The following is a 20,582-nucleotide window of genomic DNA, read 5'->3' as shown; positions in this document are numbered from 1 at the left end:
TCCATCTCCACAACAGTCCAGCCTCACGGGAGCCAGTTATGTTTTTTTCTTGTGCTAACACTAGCAAATCTAGGGAATTAGACCAGTATTCTTCAGTGGGTTCCAGTAGATCATCTCAGATCATGAGGAAACTGCTTCCCTTATTCTGGTCTCTCTGCTCCCTTGGGGCATAGACCCAGGGCCACTGGGTGTGGGAAGGACCTTGGTGCTGTAAATGCATCCTAGAGTTCCCGGTGCTGTAGCCTTCAGGCAGGACCATACATGGTCAAGTCATTATCCCTAAAATTCCTGAAGGCATACCTGCCTTCGTCAGACATTGCTTTGATTTGCATAACCACTGCTTGGGGAGCAGTTGTAATTCCTGCTCCGTGGACTCCTGTGCTGTCAGATATGGAAAACTGTTCCTGCTTTATTTGAAAATACAAAACCTGGCTTATTTTGGGGAGTTTTCACATTGATTTCTCTGAAACAATTATCGAGATTTTTTTGTTGTTGTTTTTGTTCTAGTTTCCATTCACCTTGCTGCATGCTTTCACCTTTCTTAGCTGAATTGTAACTTTTTATTTTAAATGAACACGTGAGATGATACTTAATTAAAAGTCTTGAGATGGAGGTGGTGATCATTAAAGGGTGATGATGTAGGTGGTGAACTCCTCTGTTTATCCACAGAACTAATCAGGCTTGAGAGGTTGGTATTGTGCCACTGTCCTACCTGGAGAAGCTGCCTCTGAAGCACAAGAGGTTAATTTGTTTTCCGCTGCTTGGTCTCTCTTCTGTGACTGCCAACAAAGGTAGCAATTACCAGTGTCATCTGAGGGGATGTTCCCTGATCTGGCTAATTTGGAACTGGGAAACCACACTGACAACTCAGCAAATTTCTTACAGGCCAGACAATATCCCTGACCTGGTCAGTAGTACAAGAAAGTTGTTACCTAGACTAAATTTGTGCTGATACCTTATAGCAAAAGGTTCCATCTCCATTGCAGGTCCCTTGAAGCATTTGGTTGTTTGAAGGATCAGCTCTACCCAGACGCAGTCAAGAATGTGGGATGTGTTGTAAAGGGCGAGTCAGTTTGTGCCTGTCTTTTTAGCTTTCATTATTTTTTTAAGGCAACTTCTGTGGCATAGTTTGCACTTCACATAACGAGTATGTATGCTGTCATATTTGTTGTGTGAAAATAAAGAAGAAATCATAGCAACACATTTGTTCTTGTGGAAGCAGCCGAAATCAAAGGAGGCAGTTCAGGAATGACTTTCACAATTTGCAAATGCCTAAGGGGAGTTATGATAGCTGTTTCTTTAGCCTAACGTTCAAGGATACCATGAAATCAAGTGTTTGAGCACAGAAACACAGCAATCTGAGATTAAAAAAAAAAAGGAAAAATAACATACTGTAAAATAATTTACTACCTGAAATAATTTAAAAGGGCTTTAGATGGATTTAACAGAAGTTGTAGTGGGTTTTTCATTGCTCGTACTTTTAAATCAAGATAAAATGTTTTGTTCATGCAGACAGGAAATGTAGGAAAATCTCATGACCACATTCGTTCAGACTAGAAGATCACAATGGTTGGTTTTGGCCTGGTAGTGTATAAGTGCATTGTCCAGAACAATACAGTAGTTTCTGTGCTCAAGTCACAAAAGTTCAGGGAAAAAAATAAGAGCCATGTAGCCAACCATCTCTGTACACCCTCCGACACTTCAGTGTCAAGGAATGCATTAGCAAAATGGGGGACAGCTTGATTTTCCAGCAAAGCAAGTGAAAATGTCTTTTTTGGCTTCGGTAGACTCTTGGTCATGAAACTTCGCAAACTTATCTGCAGCCATTGAGCTGGTTGTGCTGCAGAAGTTCCCAAAGGAGATTCTCATTTTTGCAATTTGCTCTGCAGAGGTGTTGAGCCCTCAGTGTGGGGAGCTGCTGAGAAAATGTCAGGCACTTCTGGAAAAGGAGTAGACAATATATGCAAATTGTTGGTATTTATTCAGTCATGTAGTGGTGGAGAATAAACATTATTCCTGACATTTCCATTTTTGATTAATGATGAATGGAGCTGGCAGATGTTCAGCTGGCCGCCAGATGGGGTCTGCTCAGTCCAACAAACAGAATAGGAACAGTCTGGATCTCGTAAAGCCAGCACAGACAAAAGCTCTGACAAAATCTCTAGTTCATCCAAGCGATACGCCAATTTTGACCTCAAAACGACTGAGCTGTTTAAGAATGGAAGTAGTACAACCAGCGAAACTGCTTATGGAAGTGAAATGGGGTGTGGAAGGATGGGAGCTGGTTAGTTTGCTGGAGTTTAGCAGGTTTTTTCCTGCCGCAGGAGCCGCAGACTGTGGCTTTTATTCCCTGTGGCTGGAGCTGCGCGGGGCCCCGTGCATTTACCCACGGTCCCAGGTGTAGTGGTCGTGTCTCTGGGCACATCTCCGCGGACCGTGGTGGGAATCGACTGCGTGTAGCGTCGTTAGCCCGGGATGGGCCGTGCCTCCGGGATCAGCTAGCCCGGCGTTGGTCCTGGTCCCTCGGCCGGCCGGTCTGGCTGCCTGCTCCTAGCGATGGGGAATCATCCCACGGGAGGAGCTGTGGAGGCTTCTCCCGGCTCGCCATCACAGGGTCGGGGCAGCCCGCGGGGAGCGGGTGCCAGTGCTGAGGACAGGGACGCTGCTCCGAGCACCGCAGCCCGCTCCCGTTCCCGTCAGGACCGGCTTCCTTCGGCGCACTGTGGGCAGAGCCATTCAAATGTACAGAAGTGAATTTAAACCCATGCAAATTCGGTTCCTGGGGGAAGCGATAAGTGTCTGAGAAGTGCCCCGTCGCAGTCCCGGGCAGATAAGCCGCCCCCGGCTGCGGGTGCTCCGCGGGGAGCGAGGGACGGGATGCGGGGGCTGGGTCGGCGCTGCCCTTCGCAGCGGTGGGGCCGTGTGTGCTGCCGCTCTGACCCCGAGATGCAGCGCGAATAAATTCCCTTTGATAATGACTTCCCCAGGGAGACAAAGAGCGGCAGGGAAGAGGAAATTTGACCGCGGTGTTCACGGTTACATTGGCGGTGCCGGGGGGGAGCCGTCCGCCTGCCTTTGAAGCCGGAGCACCCGCCTCTCGGGGCTTTTTATGCCTACGGGGTTGGGGGAAGTGGTAAAAGCGGGGGCTGGCAGCCTCTTAGAAAATGCCCCGGTGCTGCTTCTCTGTGCGTAAGCTGGGGCTCGGACGCCTCTTTCCCACCTGGAATGTGCCAAGGGAGGCAGTGATGGACGGCTGCTCTCTGCGATCCTCGCCTTCAGACAGGGTTTATTATTTTTATTATTCACGTACAGAGACCTAGAACAAATGTTTTCCCGTTCTGAACCGAGTCCTTCCCGTCCGGGTGCGCGGGGCGGCGGGGGCCGGGCCGGGTCAGCCCGGGGCGGCCGGAGCGCGTCCAGGGTGGGGTGGGAAATCTATTTCGGGCGTAAACACGAACACAAGCACTGTAGCCAAACCGTGTGTCCGTCGTGTCCTGAGCGCAGAATTTATTGCTTCTGCAGGCGCTCGGTCCTCTGGGTGGGTAGGCGGCCGGGACGGCGACCCTTCCTGCCTCGGGGGCGGTGGCAGGAGACGCTCCCCCTTCCCGCACTCCTTCCCCCGCCTTGGGCAGCACTTCGAAGGAAGATCGCTGGTGGGAGCGATTCCTCCCGCCGCCGGACGGAGGAGCGGTGAGAGGCGCGGGGGTCGGGGGTGCCCCGGGGGTCGGCGGGAGGCTCCCGGTGCCGGTGCCGCTCCGGGGCGAGTTCGGGGAGGAGCGCTGGGGCGCTGCTCCCTCCCCGGCCCCCGGCCCGCCGCCCCGCGGGAGGGGTCGGGGGCGGCGCAGGGATCTGTCCCGCTGCGCTCCCAGCAGGCAGGACGGGGAAAGGAAGCGGTGGCGCCGCCCGGCAGGGACAGGGCTGGAGCAGCCCCCGCCGCCCCTTGCTCGGCGGGGCCGTGCCTGGCGCTGGCCGCTCTGCCGGGGCCGGGAGTCGGTCCGGGAGTGCGGTTCCGCGCAGCCCCGGGCTCGGTGTGAGGCTGCCGCGGCGCGGGGTCGGGTCTGCAGCCGGCATCGCCTCCGCCTCCCCGGCTCCGCCAGCAGCCTGGCCGCTGTTCGGTGCCGCACAGAGGTAATTTGCGGTGACTCGCATCCGCTCTCCCTCGCGGCAGCTCCCCCGGCGCGGCAGCGCAGACGGGCGGGTGCCCGTAGCTTCGGGTGCCTTTGCGCATCCGGCTCCAGAGCGGGGGGACCCGGGGACTGGGGGTGCCTCTGACCCACCTTAACGTCTCTGAAACTTGGTCAGGATGGAAAACCTCCCACCTGTCCTTCAGGGATCTCTGCCTGCTGAGGAAGGCACCGTCCCGGCTCCTCCGAGATGGGGGCGCGGGGCTGTCAGGGTGTACGGGGCTTGGGCGCGGAGTATTTTTACTTTCCTATTTTTTTACCATTCCTGTCTTGTGACTTATTGAACGCTTTCTTCAAGTGTTTTCTCTGGAAACTTGTCTCAAATGAGGGCTGTGAGCCCTAACAAAGAAGGGTGTTGTTCGACAGCCAACAGGTGATGGGGTGAAACCTGAGTATATGTGTACATTGGAGTAAAGTCTGGCTGCTGTTTAAAATAGAATTTTAAAAATCAATGGGAGACTGTAAAAGGCAAGATTTCCTTCTTTCTAAATCTGTACACCCTTTTAAGGAGAGAGGGGGGAGCATCCGTGAGAATACCTCTTTCTCGGCTGGAGGTTTGGGTCTTGCCTCACTGCAGTGTGTGCTTGAGTTCCTATCAGCGATGTGCAGAGCCAAGGATAACACGGCCAAATCAGATGTGTTGGCATGGGGCGATGCTTTGTCACGGGGCTTCCTCCTTTTGCTAAATGCAGGTAGCCTGCCTTTGCAGTGTGGGTCGTCAAAAGAAAATACCGTGAGAAGGATCGTCTGACTTCCAGCTGGAAAAGTGGTGTTGGCACTAGGATGCTAGAGGAAGAAAGTAGTTAACTCCTCTTTGGTCCTTGTATATTGACTAAAAAAAAGGAAAACAGTTCTTCTAGGGTCCATCTAGAATGAATGTCTTTTGAATAAACAAGTAGACTGGCTCTATTCCTTCCCGACTGCTCTGGGTAGTTCATTACTCAAAAGGACCCAGCAGCTGTGTGCTGGTGCTGATCAGCTCTGGATCCGGATTTCCCACACAGAGAGCTATAGAGCTCACCTAGCTATGTTATTTGTACTGTAGCTAGGGAATGGGACTTCCTGATCGTGTGCATAATACACATTAGAAGTAGGCTTTGAATTATTAATAGTTACTTTATGGTGGTTTATTGTTGTTATATTGTGCCCTTCCTCTTCTAATGTAGTTATCTTGCACCAGAGATTAAATAAGCAGGTGAATGGGCTGACCACGCTAATCTTGAGTCGTTGAGCCTTCATTGTGAATGGATGCATGTGATATGCATCTTGTATCCCCTATAGCCTTGTTAACAAGCCTTCTAACAAAAAAGTTGTTAAAACAATTTGCCCTGCAGGACAGAGTAAAGCAGCAGGGGGTGGGCAAGGAGATGTTTGTCTAACTTTGCTTACAAATCGTGACCTCTTCTATCTGGTCAGGGGGAACATAATCAGTGAGCTGGAAATCCTAGCATGGGGGTAACCTTCATATGGGCTTCAGCAACAGCTTTGTTCTAAGTTTGATATCCCAGTATTTTGTGTACCCATAGCTTTGTAATTAGGAGTGTAGTTTGTCTTTGCCTCTAAGGAATTTGTCATATGACTGTTTTAATTCATCAGTGGAAAAAACACAGTAATTGCTTTTCTTTTCAAATCAAATTTAGCTGTGTAACTCAATTATGTTATTCATAGTTGTCAACCTGCCAGTGAAAAGCCTCCTATAAAGCCTTTTTTGAGAGGCAGTATTTGAACAGAGCTGAAACCTCAAAATGTTCCATGGTCTTTAGGAAAGCAAAGCAAAACAACACATCTTTGCTGTGTTTTGTAGGTGTCATGGCAGGAGTAGAAGACCACCTTTCTAGTCATCCCTTGGAAAGCACTTATTTTTTCAGCTGTTGTTTATATTCATTTGAATCCTCCTTAGAATGTAATCATTTTAAACAGATCACTTTGAAGGATGAGTGAGGCTGGGAGGCAGGGAGGAAGAACCCTGTAGTTTTAAAATGCAAACCAAATTACACTTGAACAGGAGAGGAAGAAGAACTCCTAAACAAGCAATTGCTAAAATAGTTCTTCAGATAGCCTGCTGTTAAGATAGGCTGGATTAGAAACCTTCTCTGCAACCCCACAGTATTTATGATGTGGCTCTATTTATATGTGGTGTGTTGTCAATCATTTTATAGCCAGCTTCACATTCATCCTATAGGAGCATTTTTCTTTTAAAGTGAATTTTGTCATTTGAGCTGTCTTAATCTCAGCTCATTGAGGTTTGTGGACCTTGCTTTAAACATTTCTAATCACCTTACCTGGGGAGGAGAACCATGACTGTAAAGTTGCATTTTACGTGTGGAAGGAAGATGTATTTTTCTTTTATTCTCTATCAGCCAAACTTTCATACTGCCCTGTATGAGTGGAAACTGGACCTGCGGGTCTGTGGTTTCCTCTTGTTGGAGCTGGTGTGTGTGCTTTCTGAAATGGATGTGTCAGAGGAGGCCCAGGCAGGGCCTGTCTCTGCAGAAAAGCAGCCTCGTCTCTCTCTTACCAGTGCCTTGTCTTCCTTAGGAATTAGGAAACGTTCCTACACTTCTGTACCTTTGCTGTGCATAAGATCCTGACATTGCCCAGTGCTGCTTTGTTCATTTTGGGAGTAGTATGTAGACTCAGTATTCAAAATACTCAGAAAAGTTAAGTCATCATGCATTCAGATTTTGTGTTGTTTCCTTGTTTTTCAAGAGAAGTTGGAGAAGTTAATCTTTGATCTTGTGGAGAGAGGGTTTTGAACAATCAGTATGAAGCAATTGCTCAGTTACTTGGTGTGCTTCTGAGTGTTGGGTATTGTGAGAACAAGGCAGGAGTACACTCTGCTCAAGAGCCCAGGCACTGCCAGAGCTGAACCTGTCTCTTTGCCTAAATTATGTTTCAAATCTGCTTCTTGTGGGATGTGGTTGAAAGTCAGTTCTTGAAAAGGGACCATTTGACCAATATGAGTTCTTGCAATGCCCTAAGAATTTGAAATACCAACTGAGGTGTCAGTGAGTGGCACATTATTGCAAACCAGGCATCTGCCCCTTTCTAAAAGGAAATGGTACAATAGTTCATCTGCTGCTAAAGTCATCTTGGAAGGAATTCACCTTCTCATATTCCTAGTGACTTTACATTTAAGAATTACTTTGATATAGATGATGTGACACAAGCTGCCAAACTGAGCATCCCTATCCATCAGCAACAGTGAACACTGCTGCCTTTTTTTCCTAGAGTGACTTCCTAACTGCATCACATTATTCCCCTGTCCCTCCTTCCTTGCATCCCAGTTTTATGCAAGCAATAACAAAAACATACTTGATGCACGACTTTACTTTCACCCATAAGTGGGAAGGGAAAACAGTTCTGTATTCCTTGTCTTATCATTTGTTTCTGAGAGCAACTAATTCAAGGGATACAGTATGTATCAGGAATCCTGTCTTTCTGCTTTACATATTTGATTGAGCTTTTAGGATTGAGTTTGATTATACTTACCTTCCTTGAGAAGGACTGTAATATGGTGATGTTAAGCTCAGAAGCTGTTGTGCTAACCTTTAGTCGTTCAACTTGAGGAAGATTTCAGACATGTGCCTGACAGCTCACCAGCTTTCCAGAAATAGCCCATTCTCAGGGGGGAAGTTGGCAGGTTTGCTTGCCCCATCAAATATTAAATTAATCTTCTATTACAGTGCTGCTATGAAGTGTCTTGGCATCTTAGCAGTGCACCAAAAATAGTGTGTATGTTTTTGAACCAGAAGTTTAAGTAAAGTTAAACAACTTCATTTTTTGGAGTACTAGCCCAGTGGAAGAGTTAAGTGATGCCACCTCTTTTTATGGGCTGTGGGAATGTATAGACATATTGAAAATAGGGCTAGATAAGACTATATACTGGATATTATAATTTCTCTGAGTTTGTAGCTTTTGGATGCATATGCCCACTTTTTATGGAGCAGGTTTGGGTTTATGTGCTGAGTTACCAGAACCTGGCACTAACCAGTGCCTCACGCTTGAAGGAGAAACTCCTGTTGAGTAACCAGCAGAATATTTGGGTAAGCAGTCTTAAATCTTCCACCTGTGATCTAGGAGCAACTTATTTTCTCCCAAACAGTGGTGATGAGACTGGAAATGTCATGTAGGACCCAGCAGAAGTTTTTAGATTGCTCTTCTTGTTAGACCCACCAGCAAGGTTTATCAAAGGCGATCAAAATTTTCTACAGCTCGGATGTAGCGCTGACAAAATTGGATCTGTGCTTAGATGAACAGGTGAAAGAATGTCCTAAAAGAGGGAAGGCACCGCTCACACGTAAGGTCGTACTGTACAAGCAAGCTTGTCCCTGCCCCAAGAGGTCAGGATATCTGTTGTGTTAGGACTAATCCTCTGTGCTTTTGGTTATCTGTATTTCACTGAAATGCCTCATCTGAATTTCCTAAGAACTTCTGCTAGAATTAATACAAGACATATATCTTGTTGCACTTTTTACTGCAGACTGCTTCGGATCTTGGTGAGAGCCGTCTTTGCCAGTTGTGACTCAAAACAATCCCACTGATACTAAGCTTTGCAGGCTTCATGAATCAACAAAATCATCTCCCTGTAGGGTTTTAAATTGACAGAACAATCATTATGCATTTTACAGACTAATCTGGCATAATTGGATTTCAGATATTTAACAGGACCAACGCCCTTCCGCTCCCATACAGCTCTACCAGAGTTCTCAGAGGAACCCAGCAGATGCTCTTGCTCTGTGCCTGCCTTGTGAACAACAGGATGCTACTTGCACAACCATCTTTCCCCAATAATTTCTTTAGTTTTTGACAAGTGGTTGTCATGTCTTTTGTTTTACTAGGTTAGTGGTTGTAATGACTTCAGGAAGAGCTTGTGTCATTCCTGTTGTTAGTACCTGCTCAATGAGTGTTTCCTAGATTTACCTAAATATATGTATCCTGTGATGTGAAACAAGCAGAACTGTAAAAGGTGACAAGTGTTAATACTGAAATATATTGAGGCTGCCAAAAGTGGTAATCTGAGCCTAGGTTTCTGGGATTTTTTTTTTCTTCAATAGTTTTATTTTCATAACGTTTTTGAGCACTTTTAATTGCTTGTAGCAAGTTGTGATGAAGCATCACTAATTTATTGTTCTGGGTAACACAAGGAATACTAAACCATTGTAAGATCATTTACACTGATAATTAGGTGTTCATGTTCAAATCTATTAAAACTCTATTAATCTTTTTCTCCAGATCACTGCTTGATGAGCTGCAGCTGAAATATTTAACACTTCACACTTATGCCATTGGAGATGGAGCCCAAAGCCAATAACCTCATTTTTGGGTGTCAGCGAAGCTCAACCTCTGACGATGACTCTGGCTGTGCCTTGGAGGAATATGCCTGGGTCCCCCCGGGCCTCAGACCAGAGCAGGTACCAACCATGTTTCTGCGTTTTAAAAATAAGCCTCATAAGGACTGTCTGAGAGAGTGATATGCTGCCTCTGTAGGTCTAATTAAATTCTTATAGTGTCTAAAACTTTAATTCCTGTAGAACTTTTCACTTCTTTTGTGTTTCCTGTCCAATGGGGCTGTGTGTAGGGAGCTTAAAGATCTCAGCCCTGAGGAGTTTTATGTTCCAAAAAAGTTCCCAGTCAAGCTTTTTCAAAAAGTATATGCTGCAGAGGTATGTATTGCCAAGTAAAAGCAGCATGGAAGCTTGCTTTCTTTTTGAAAGAAGTTATTAGGTTAAATTAAAGCTCATAGCATACCTCATGACATTGTGCTCCCTGGCCAAATATTTCACTGCACTTGTATGACTCTTTAAATAATTAGGCATTTGACATCTAGAATATGGATGGTACGGCAGCACATATAAAAGAAAGTGTTCAGTCACTGTGACAGGTAATAATGTATTTCACGCTCGTTTAAATAGTTGTATGGCTGCCATTTGTTCATGCCAGGATTCCTCTTGCATGGTGTCTGGAGCTGACACTTGTGGCTTGGTTGGGCTGTCCTCTCCCCTCTTTTCAGTCCTCTTTTTTGTGTAACATCACGTGGCAATGACAATATAAGTGAAGGTATTGATGACCAAGTTGCTGTGGGAGACCAGAATGAGCTGCTCATGGTATTCATTCATGGTATTGATGATTTTGCATCTGTGCTGAAGCGGTGTACTCAGTAATATTCAGAACTCAAGACTTCAGTGTTAAATGGCCAGGGTGGCTTTGCAGCATCTGCTAAGGAGGCAGAGCGATCCTGGCAAGCTTATACAGTCCATATTTTAAAAAAGTGCAGAAGATGTCCCTTTTTTGCAATGCAGAGATTTTCTTAATAATGAGTAAAGTAACAAGTCAGCAGAAATTGCAAATAACAGGCTATTTTTAGGGCTACTCTTTTTATCACTTACTTAAGCATTTATAAGAATCCTGATGAATCAGACCTTAAGGCAAACAGTGAGCTAACATTTTGCAAGAACAATTAAATGCCCTAAAATATCCTCATAATCCCAGCTAGCCCAAACTCACCAAAGATGGGAGGATTTTTCCCCCAGAAGGATTACTTATTTTGAGAACAGTGCAATAAACTTGAGAAAAGGGCATAAGCTATTTTTAAAGCTTCACTTATTGCTGCATGTTATCTTCTCCTGGAGCATCCTGAAATATAGTCAGTAGCAAGTAGGCTTATAGTAGACTTCAGTTGTTTAGATTTTGGTTAAATGAAGAGCAAATCTCTCATAACTTTGTATTGCTTGTACTACCTGTCTCTCATAATTTTGATTGCTTCCTGACTTAAGTGACTGATTAATGCCTTTTTTTCATCTGTCTTGCACAGTAACAAGCTGTTGACCTGAGCATTATTTAAATCTGTATGGCAAGTAATATTTTTTGCCAATAGTCAGCTCTTACAGCCCCAGGCCTCGTGACAAGCTGGAAACTGCATAGGAAAAACAATAAATCTGTAGCTGTTCCACAAAAATATTTTTTGCCATTGGGCTTTGTCATAGTGTTCATTACAGCTTTCCTGTCATAATATTCTTTTGGAAAAAAAAAAAAAAGAGCGAAGACTGATACAAAAACGTTCATCCTGTGAAAATTTCCTGGTTAATTTGCATTTGATTGAAATGTGGCTGGATCCAGCCTCCTCCCAAGGGAAGGATGTTTCCACCTTCTTACCAAAGCCCACATGGAAGCAATGAAAGCTGATGCTTTGGGTGAACCTGATCAGCAGGAGACTACAAAACAGCTTTTGTCTCAACAATGTGTAAAATGCAGAGAGCAAATGAAATTTGTTTATATAGTGGCTGTTTTCTGGAAAGCTTCGTGCCTTGTGTGGTAAATTGCACAGGGAAACTTAGAATTTCCATGGAGTTGTTGACCAGCCCTGAAGGGGGTGGGAATAATGAGAACATTAAATGTGCATAATTTATGATACCCCCCTAATTGTCACTGCAAATTGCATTCCAGAAAAGCAATTCAGCAGCTGGGTGCTAGTTTTATCAGAGAATTCAGGTTTGCTGAGCTGGTTCATCTGGGTCTTGTATTTTCAGCACAAACCCTGTCACAGTGTAATGTAGCGTGACCTCTTCTTCCTTAGTAAATGAGACCTGAGATAAAACAGTAGCCAAAGGACACTGGCAGTGCTTGGGGCTGTGTGTCTCTGGGTCTGAACTCTGCATTTCTCCTGGTCAGGTCCAACTGTATTTTGCCTGCTTGCCAGAGGAGAAGGTCCCTTACGTTAACAGCCCTGGAGAGAAACACCGAATTAAGCAACTTCTCTATCAGCTGCCACCCCACGATAACGAGGTAAATACAGAATTTAGGATGAACTGTCAGGGCTTGGGTCTCCCTGGCAGCTTTTCCGTGGCGAATTACCTGCCTGTGTATTTATTACAAGCCTAAACCATGGCCTGCAGTGGCATCTGAGCCATAAAGCAGCACAGTGTGTACACTGAGTCCATTGTTCAGCTGTCCGCTTGGCTTGTGTGCAGATAAGAGCTGTCTGGAAGGACACTGCCTTTGCTTGTTAGGGAGGCTGGTGTCACTGCAATAAACTTAACACAAGTTGGTTTTATAGTGTTTGCAGCCACCCACCAATTACCAGGAACCTACAAATTCCTGGAATTGCATTGTGGCGCACAAAAAGGATGCTTTGTGATAGTAAAAGGTTTGCATCTCAGTTATGCAGTGTAATTTGGAGTAGAAGTGGAAATAACAAACAAGCTCTTTGTAAGGAAAGGGGTGGGGGTGTCAGTACTTAAGGTCTTGTGTATACTGCAACACTTAGTCGTGGGCACTTAACCATAAATCTAAAGGACAATATTATGGCTGATTTAGGTTCATTCCGTTATTTTAGGTTAGCAGCAGACTTTGGGCTAGCTTCTAAAAATCTTTCTCTTGCCTAAACAACTCCTCAGTTTAGCGTGATGGTTTTTTCCTGTAATGAAAAAAATCTCTCTCCATACTATTTTTTGTGTTATGTCATATTACCTAAATATTAAGATGGTAAAGAAAGCAAGCAGGAATTTAATTATAATTGGCAGCATGCCTGATGAATTCCTTGCATATATGCACTTACTTACTCATCGGTTCCATTAGAAGCTCAGTCTCTAATATAAGTTCTCCTGTGTTTTCACTGGAAGGTGAGATACTGCCAGTCGTTAAGTGAGGAGGAAAAGAAGGAGCTGCAGATGTTCAGTTCTCAGCGCAAAAAGGAGGCACTGGGACGAGGCACTATTAAACTACTCTCCAGAGCAGTGATGCATGCTGTTTGTGAGCAGGTAACATACTGCTGCCATAGGCTAGCTACAGGGCTGAATAATGTAAAACTATGGTTTTAATATCTCAATATTAAAATTTAAACTTACCTCTGTCTATGTCTGAAAACAACAACAACAAAAGATTATTTTTGAAGCTGCATGGAAGAAGAAAGAAGGTAGTGCTTGTTTAAGCAAAATATAACCTTTGATACTACTGGGAATGAACTGAGTCTTTGATATATTTCCTACTCAAAAAAACTCCCTAATGCTGACTCATATTAAAGTAAAAGCAGACATACGCTTTAAAATGTTATTTTGTATAAAATAAACTTATATTCGCAGAAGGTTCATTGAGATGCAGTTCATCTAGACCAAAACTGATATTTTTTTTCCTATTGTCAGAATTTTGGAATAAAATCTCATATTGGGTTTGTGTTTTAACTTAGTTTAAATGCAAGAGCTAGTAGTTTTGGATAGGAAATGTGTTCACTTTCTGGCGTGTTTGTTCCTAGTGCGGTACAAAAGTCAATGGCGGTGAAGTTGCAGTTTTTGCCTCAAGAGCTGGGCCTGGTGTGTGCTGGCATCCCTCCTGTTTTGTGTGCTTCACATGCAACGAGCTTCTTGTTGACCTTATCTACTTCTACCAAGATGGAAAAATTCACTGTGGCAGACACCACGCTGAGCTTCTCAAACCTCGATGTTCAGCCTGTGATGAGGTAAATAATAATTCACATTTTACAGCCAAGCTATATTCCTGTTGTTCAGTTGACAAACTGCATCACTTCAGAAATTCCTAATTCCAGATGAAGTCACTTAAGAAGTCAGGACTCTGCTGCATAGATGTGTTTGAATGCTGAGGGATATTAAATTTCTTGTCAAACTGAAAATATAACAAGCAATAAGATGGTATTTAGACAGAAAACACCTGTTTGTGTTTAGAATTGAACATTCTCAAATATTATGAATTATTATCCTTATAGAAGCTTCTGTAATGGTTGAGTTCCGAGGTGAGGTTCCTTTTTTTTGTGGCTTTAGAATGCACTGTTTTTCTTTCTTTTTATTTCTGTTGTGGGAGATCGTTGTTTCTATCTTTGTATTCAAAAGGGAGCAAAATGAAAATAAATTTCACGTGTGAACTGCAGAGTTAGGATATTTTATATGCTCTAACTCCCAAGGTGAGGTTTAGGCCACTTAAGTAAAAGTATCCTTTTTCTCCCTGAAAAGATAATTTTTGCTGATGAGTGCACAGAAGCTGAAGGTCGCCACTGGCACATGAAACACTTTTGTTGCCTCGAGTGTGAAACAATCCTGGGTGGACAGAGGTACATCATGAAGGATGGGCGGCCGTTCTGCTGTAACTGTTTTGAATCTCTCTATGCAGAATACTGTGAGACCTGTGGGGAACACATTGGTAAGTGTGTCCATTTTAAGCATTAAACTTACAAATTAAGGGAAAGCCAATTTATGAAATTCCAGAAGTATGAATTCCGCAAGTAATTTTTTAGAGAGACCCAGAGCATTGCTTTTTCTCCCTTTCTAGGTGTTGACCATGCTCAGATGACCTATGATGGACAGCACTGGCATGCCACAGAAACTTGCTTTTCTTGTGCTCAGTGCAAGACGTCTTTGCTTGGCTGCCCTTTCCTTCCAAAGCAAGGGCAGATTTACTGTTCAAAAACCTGCAGCCTGGGAGAGGATGTTCACGCCTCCGACTCTTCTGATTCTGCATTTCAGTCTGCTCGATCCAGAGATTCCAGGAGGAGCGTCCGCATGGGAAAAAGCAGCCGCTCAGCCGACCAGTGCCGCCAGTCTCTGCTCCTGTCGCCGGCCCTCAATTACAAATTTCCTGGCCTTTCAGACAGTGCTGATGATACCCTTTCTCGTAAGCTGGATGATTTAAGCCTTTCAAGGGAAGAGGCAGGCTTTGTTAATGAAGACTTCTGGAAAGGAAGAGTAGAGCAAGAAATGCCTGAGGACCCTGAAGAATGGGCTGAACATGAAGACTACATGACCCAACTTCTTCTGAAGTTTGGTGATAAAAGCCTCTTCCAGCAACCCACTGAAGTAGACATTAGATCAAGTGAACACTGGATTTCTGATAGCATGGTCAAGAGCAAGTTGGACTTGAAAAAAAATAATCCAAGCCTAGCAAGTAAGAAGTATCAATCAGACATGTACTGGGCCCAGTCACAAGATGGTTTGGGAGACTCTGCATATGGCAGTCACCCAGGCCCTGCCAGCAGCAGGAAAATCCAGGAGCTAGACATGGAACACGGGGCCTCAGGATACAAACACGACCAAGCACCGTGGTATGGAGGTTCACTCGAATGTTTGTCTGACCTGAAACAGCAAGAACAAAGTGTTCGAGACTCAATGGATTCCTTGGCTTTGTCTAACATAACAGGTAATGGGGAAATCAGTTACTGGTTTTGATGGAGAGGTCAACAAAAGCATGTGTGTTGGAGTATTTTGTAGGAAAATTTTTCATTTTAGTGATTTCTAAAAAGCTTTAGTACCAAGAGATGCATGTAAAGTAGGCAACAGCTTTTATCACGCCCGTAATCTTTTACAGGACATGTTTCTGTTACTTAAATCCTATTAGATTTTTCTCCTTTTGAATTCTCTTTTTTTTGCTTTAAACAATGATGTTAAACAGAATAAGAACAGTCTTCAACTACACATTTGTTATATACAAACCACTGTTTTAAGCAAATTGCTATTTTTCCATACCTTATGTATAAGAAGTTGCATTATATATTAGGATGATGTTAAAGATAATCTACAAAACACTTTAGATAACTTCCTGATTTGCTTGTAAAAATACGTAGAAAAAATCTGAAAGGATGGTAAATTTCTTAGCCTTAGGCAATTAGGTTTGTGAGATTTATTTTTCCGCACTGACTAAAGGGAAATTGATAATGCACTTTTGTGAACCTCCTTGTCAAACATGACCTTATCCCCCAAAGGGATAAAGTGTGCACTAACTTTCCTTCCTTATTTTTGTACAAAAAGCCCAAACTTGGCAGTTAAGACCCATTTGAAAAGCTGTCCAGTCGTCGTCTCCTTTCCTTCCCTCCTGTAACCCAAATTACAGCAGCTGCTTGTCTAGCTGAGGCCCAGCCACAGGCTGGCTGCATTTGCCAAGCAGCAGTGAAGGAACTGAGGAGGGGAGCTTGGTTCAGGGGGCATGGGAGGAGGAGGCACTGGAGGTATTGCATCTGGGACCATCACAGGGCACGTGACACTTTTCATGATTTTTGATAGTAAGGATCCTTCTTTGCAAGGCAGTAAGCTTGGCTTCCCTGTTGCAACAGCTGGAACATTAATTTGGCAACACTAGAAACATGAAATATTTTAGCCTTAAGAATGGCAAGCATAGACTGCAGAATAATTTTAAGTAATCCTTTTTTCTTAAATGGCATACCTGTATGTATGTTTCAAAATTCTCGACCCATTGAACTTCTGCTCTTGATGTCCTCATTACGGCTAATTCTTTGGTTATCAGCGTTAATAGTTAAATGTTTTAAATCAAAACAAAGCTTATTGTACTATGAAGGGAGTGTTTTTGGTAACAGTTCAAAAAAACACTTGGTGACAAGAAATGTTTCATGTTTTGTTATAATATTTGTCTCTTTGGTACTCCTCTCATTTTCTTCTTCCTCCTTTCTCCATTCCCACCACAGGGGCTTCAATGGATGGAGAAGGCAAGCCACGGCCATCTCTCTACTCTTTGCAAACTTTCCAAGAACTGGAGGTGGAGGACTGTGAGAAAATGAGCAACATGGGAACTCTGAATTCTTCAATGCTCCATCGCAGCACTGAGTCCTTGAAGAGCCTGAGCTCAGAGTTGTGTCAGGAAAAAGCGTTGCCAGAGGAAAAGCCAGTGCATGTGCCTGTACTGAGACGATCTAAATCCCAGTCTAGACCACAGCAAGTGAAGTTCTCAGATGATGTTATTGATAATGGAAGCTATGAGAATCTTGAAATACGTCAGCCTCCCATGAGTGAAAGGACTCGTAGGCGTGTTTACCATTTTGAAGAGCGTGGAAGTCGGCCTTCTCACCATCGCAGAAGAAGTAGGAAGTCTCGTTCAGATAATGCACTTAATTTGGCTGCAGAAAGAAGATGCTCTCCAAGAGAGAGATTCCGTTATTACTCCCCTCAGGATCATGAAAAATTTATTCAGAATAGAAGCTCACGTGAGCTTCGGGCCTATATTCAAAATGCAGAGCTGTATGGACAATACGCCCATACCAGGTCTGACTATGCACTGCGGAACCAGGTGGTTGATAAGTTCTTTGGATTGTATGGTGAGGAAGATGACTCCTGGTGTTCAACTTCATCCTCATCATCTGATTCTGAAGAGGAAGGATATTTTCTAGGACAGCCAATTCCACAGCCACGGTCATTGAGATATCCATACTATACAGATGATCTTTCTGGTCCAACTACTGCATTATCCAGTTCTCAGTTTGGACAAAGGACAACCAAATCAAAGAAGAAGAGGGGGCACAAAGGAAAAAATTGTATTATATCTTAATTAATTACTAGTATTTCTTAATTGGGAGGACCAGTCAATTCTGTAGCTACAGTTTGAACCACATCTTTTTTATATTAATAATTGTACTTAGGCAAGTTGCTGAAGTTCATAATGCTTTGCCACTGTAAATGATAACCGTGCCAGAGTTTACATTGTAAAAGCAACATGCAGAAATGCCACCACGCCAAATGATCTGCTCAGATACTGCTAGGTTTACATACTGTGTTTCAGCTGTCAAAATACTGTTACTGCAGTTCTTAATACAGAGTTTTTGTAGACATTTTATTTTATGCTCACTATTCACCAACACTGAATTATGAGACAGAGGATTCAACAAAGATGAATAAATAAAAATGTCAGTCCTGTGCTGTAGCTGTAGACACACAGGGTGATCTTTGACTTCTTCCTCTTGCTGCCAAGAAAAAGAAGGCTCTATACTGTGCCCTTTCTTCATTGATAAAGCTCACTTCCTTGTTCAAGTTTCCATACAAAAACTGGATTCTTTTTGTTTGGGAAAATGCTCCTTAAGAAAGCAAAACCATAATGTGGGAGCTGAAATGCTTGAAGCCTTGATGTATCCTAAAGCAGCAGTGAATGTTTTGTACATTTAACTTTCATGGTTTTTCCTCTACAATTTTTTGAGAAAGTGTGAGGTGGCTGGTTTTGGTTTGGGGTTTTTTTCATGCCTGTTTAAAGGAAGATATTAATTTAGCTTCTGGAATTGGACTTAGCTGCCAATGAGTGGTGATGTTTTTTCTGCCATGCCCTCCACCTCTCAGCAGTGAGAGAGGTACCACTGCTGGAGTCCTCTGCTCAGGCATGTAACCCCATTTAAGTCAATGGATCTGCTTATATAACAAATATTTTCATACAGGCTTAAAGGATTAGGCTCCAGAACTGTGTCTTTTCACATGCATTATCCAGGTTTTAAAATGTATTAGCTGCAATTCTAAGTCAAAAAAAGGTTGATATTTATAATGTAGTATTTCATAGGCTTAAATGTATTCATAATTTAACAGTGCAAATACTAATGTACATATTGTACAGTTAAAATTTTAAAATCTGAATATTTTTATATCCCTGAATTTGAAGAAGTTTGTTACAATATCAAACTAGATTTGTTAGGGATTTAACAGCAGTGTTATGGATGAAATATTGCTTGTATTTTAGTCAGGGGGTTTAAGTTGAAAAATGTTCAGTGCAAAACAGCTTAATTTTGTCTACTAGGTATTAAAAGCTCTATATGCATGGTGGGGCTATGTAAATACTCTCTATGGCCCTCTTAATCTTGCAAGTATTATTTATGGGTCAAGCAAAATGTAAACTATATAAATGTAAAAACCACACAAGCTTGGAATATATCATTACAACCAGTATGCAACTCCTGTGGACGTGGATTTTTTTATTACTGTTCCCCCTCCTTCCCCAAAAATAATTTCTGAAGTTTGCTTACCTAAAGGAAGAGAGATACTGAGTGGTTCTAGAAGGCAAGCTGGCAAAAACTATAAAGTAGGAGGTAAACACAGTAGGTGCCTTGAACTCCAGATATGGAGCAGGAGCTATTTAAAGTTATAATAAACTTCTTCCACTGTTTTAAATAAAGGGCAAGAATTTCTTAACAGTGACATCCACTAATGAAGATAGATAGTTCCATTTCACAGGCTTTTTTGGTAAGAAGTGTCTTATTATTTCATTAATTTCCTTTCTTCAGGTGGTCAGAAAGCCAACGGCTTCAGCATTTACTAAGCTTGCCTTTCTTGAGGATAGAAAAGTATGGAAACAAAAGCAGCTAGAAGTAAGGGAGGGCATGAACATGAGCACTAGTTTGCACCAAAGAAAATCATGCTATTAGTAAGGGTAATCAGACTAGCAGTTTATTGCTTGTCTTTTTCAGGGTAAAATGAGCACCAGATCCTTTCCTCCCAGAGGTGGTGCTCACCACATAAGTCACTTTCCTAGTACACACAGTCTTTTGGAGGTGACAGCTGATCAAAGCCATGCCTGGGTGCCTCATGGGGTGCTTCCATCTGGCTGCTGCGGGGCTCAGGCAGCTTTTCTAGCAGCCACGTGCCTGCTGGGCTCAAGTATGCTACAGCCACCACGCTGGCAGGGCTACGGGGCTGGAGATGCTGACTTGTTCATAACCTCCCTCACGATGCTCCAACAATGATTAGGACCTTCCATTCTCACCTGCATTTCCAAAAATGGGAAACCAGGATCCTCAGAAACAAAATGCTATGCCACTAGCGCTGTGTAGTGTGTTGGAGACATGGAGAAATGTGTCCACAAGTAATTCCTCTGATGCCACACCATCTCCTGAGATGAAGCAGATGCACTCTCCCAAACTGTAGTTAGTACCTTATGGAATATTACTTCTCCTAGATTGTTAACTGCTTCTTAATACTTTCTTTTTTAAAAAAAAAGTTTAAAGATGATTATACGACTATTTTTTAAGCTTGACATACACAATATCTTACTATTTTTGACAACCTCTTATCAGAAATATTTCTAATTGATTTTTCTACCTTGAAGAAAATGATATAGGATATAGTGTCTGTGACAGCAGAGATACAGTCACAAAAGCTCTAAAGTGTTGTTAGTGTTATTGGAAGTATTACCTGTATTCCTAGTGGAGCATATACCCTGGTAGGCACCTAAGCATGACACAGCTCCTTACTCACTACCCCCCAGTGGGATGGGGGAGACAAAAATAAGAAAACTCGTGGGCTGAGCTGAAGACCATTTAATACATAAAAACAAACTCCAAACAGAAAACCATGAAGTGATACCAAAAAACCCACTAGCTCAGCACTAGCCAAGTAATACGCAGCCTGTCCTTGAACAGCACCAGCCCTGGCAAACTCCTTGCCCCTATCCCTAGTTTTATATGCCAAGCATGATGCCCTATCACCTGTGGGCAGTTGGGATCAGCTGTCCTGGCTGTGTTTCCTCCCAACATCTTGTGCACTCCCCACCCTTCTCACTGGTGGGGTGGGCTGAGAGGCAGAAAAGGCCTTGACTGCCACAATATAAGGATATAAATCTATTTGTGTGCCCAGAGTAGGGTGATCAAGGTTGTGAAAGGAGGACCCCAGATGAGACTGAGGGGTGACCTCACTG

General features: G+C 43.4%; 1 protein-coding gene across 3 annotated transcripts in view; it reads left to right on the top strand.

Moving 5' to 3' along the window:
- PRICKLE1 (prickle planar cell polarity protein 1) overlaps positions 1 to 18,833 on the top strand; it is a 65,275-nt gene extending 46,442 nt beyond the window's left edge. The window contains exons 1-8 of one of the 3 annotated variants that reach the window (XM_041465651.1): positions 3,264 to 3,690; positions 9,420 to 9,598; positions 11,856 to 11,969; positions 12,806 to 12,943; positions 13,435 to 13,638; positions 14,147 to 14,333; positions 14,463 to 15,326; positions 16,606 to 18,833. In XM_041465651.1, coding sequence (XP_041321585.1) covers positions 9,467 to 9,598; positions 11,856 to 11,969; positions 12,806 to 12,943; positions 13,435 to 13,638; positions 14,147 to 14,333; positions 14,463 to 15,326; positions 16,606 to 17,462 — 2,496 coding nt within the window. In that variant the 5' untranslated portion in view covers positions 3,264 to 3,690; positions 9,420 to 9,466 and the 3' untranslated portion in view covers positions 17,463 to 18,833. Of the gene's footprint in view, positions 1 to 3,263; positions 3,691 to 3,945; positions 4,129 to 9,419; positions 9,599 to 11,855; positions 11,970 to 12,805; positions 12,944 to 13,434; positions 13,639 to 14,146; positions 14,334 to 14,462; positions 15,327 to 16,605 lie in introns of those variants that run through there. The other 2 variants (XM_041465653.1, XM_041465652.1) reach the window with 2 other exon arrangements.
- Positions 18,834 to 20,582: the final 1,749 nt, after the last annotated feature.

The sequence above is a fragment of the Pyrgilauda ruficollis genome, unplaced genomic scaffold (genome assembly GCF_017590135.1).
Source record: "Pyrgilauda ruficollis isolate IOZ18807 unplaced genomic scaffold, ASM1759013v1 scaffold19, whole genome shotgun sequence".
Taxonomy (NCBI): Eukaryota; Metazoa; Chordata; class Aves; order Passeriformes; family Passeridae; genus Pyrgilauda; species Pyrgilauda ruficollis.
Note: the sequence above shows the minus strand (reverse complement) of the source record. Positions and strands in the feature narration are given on the sequence as shown.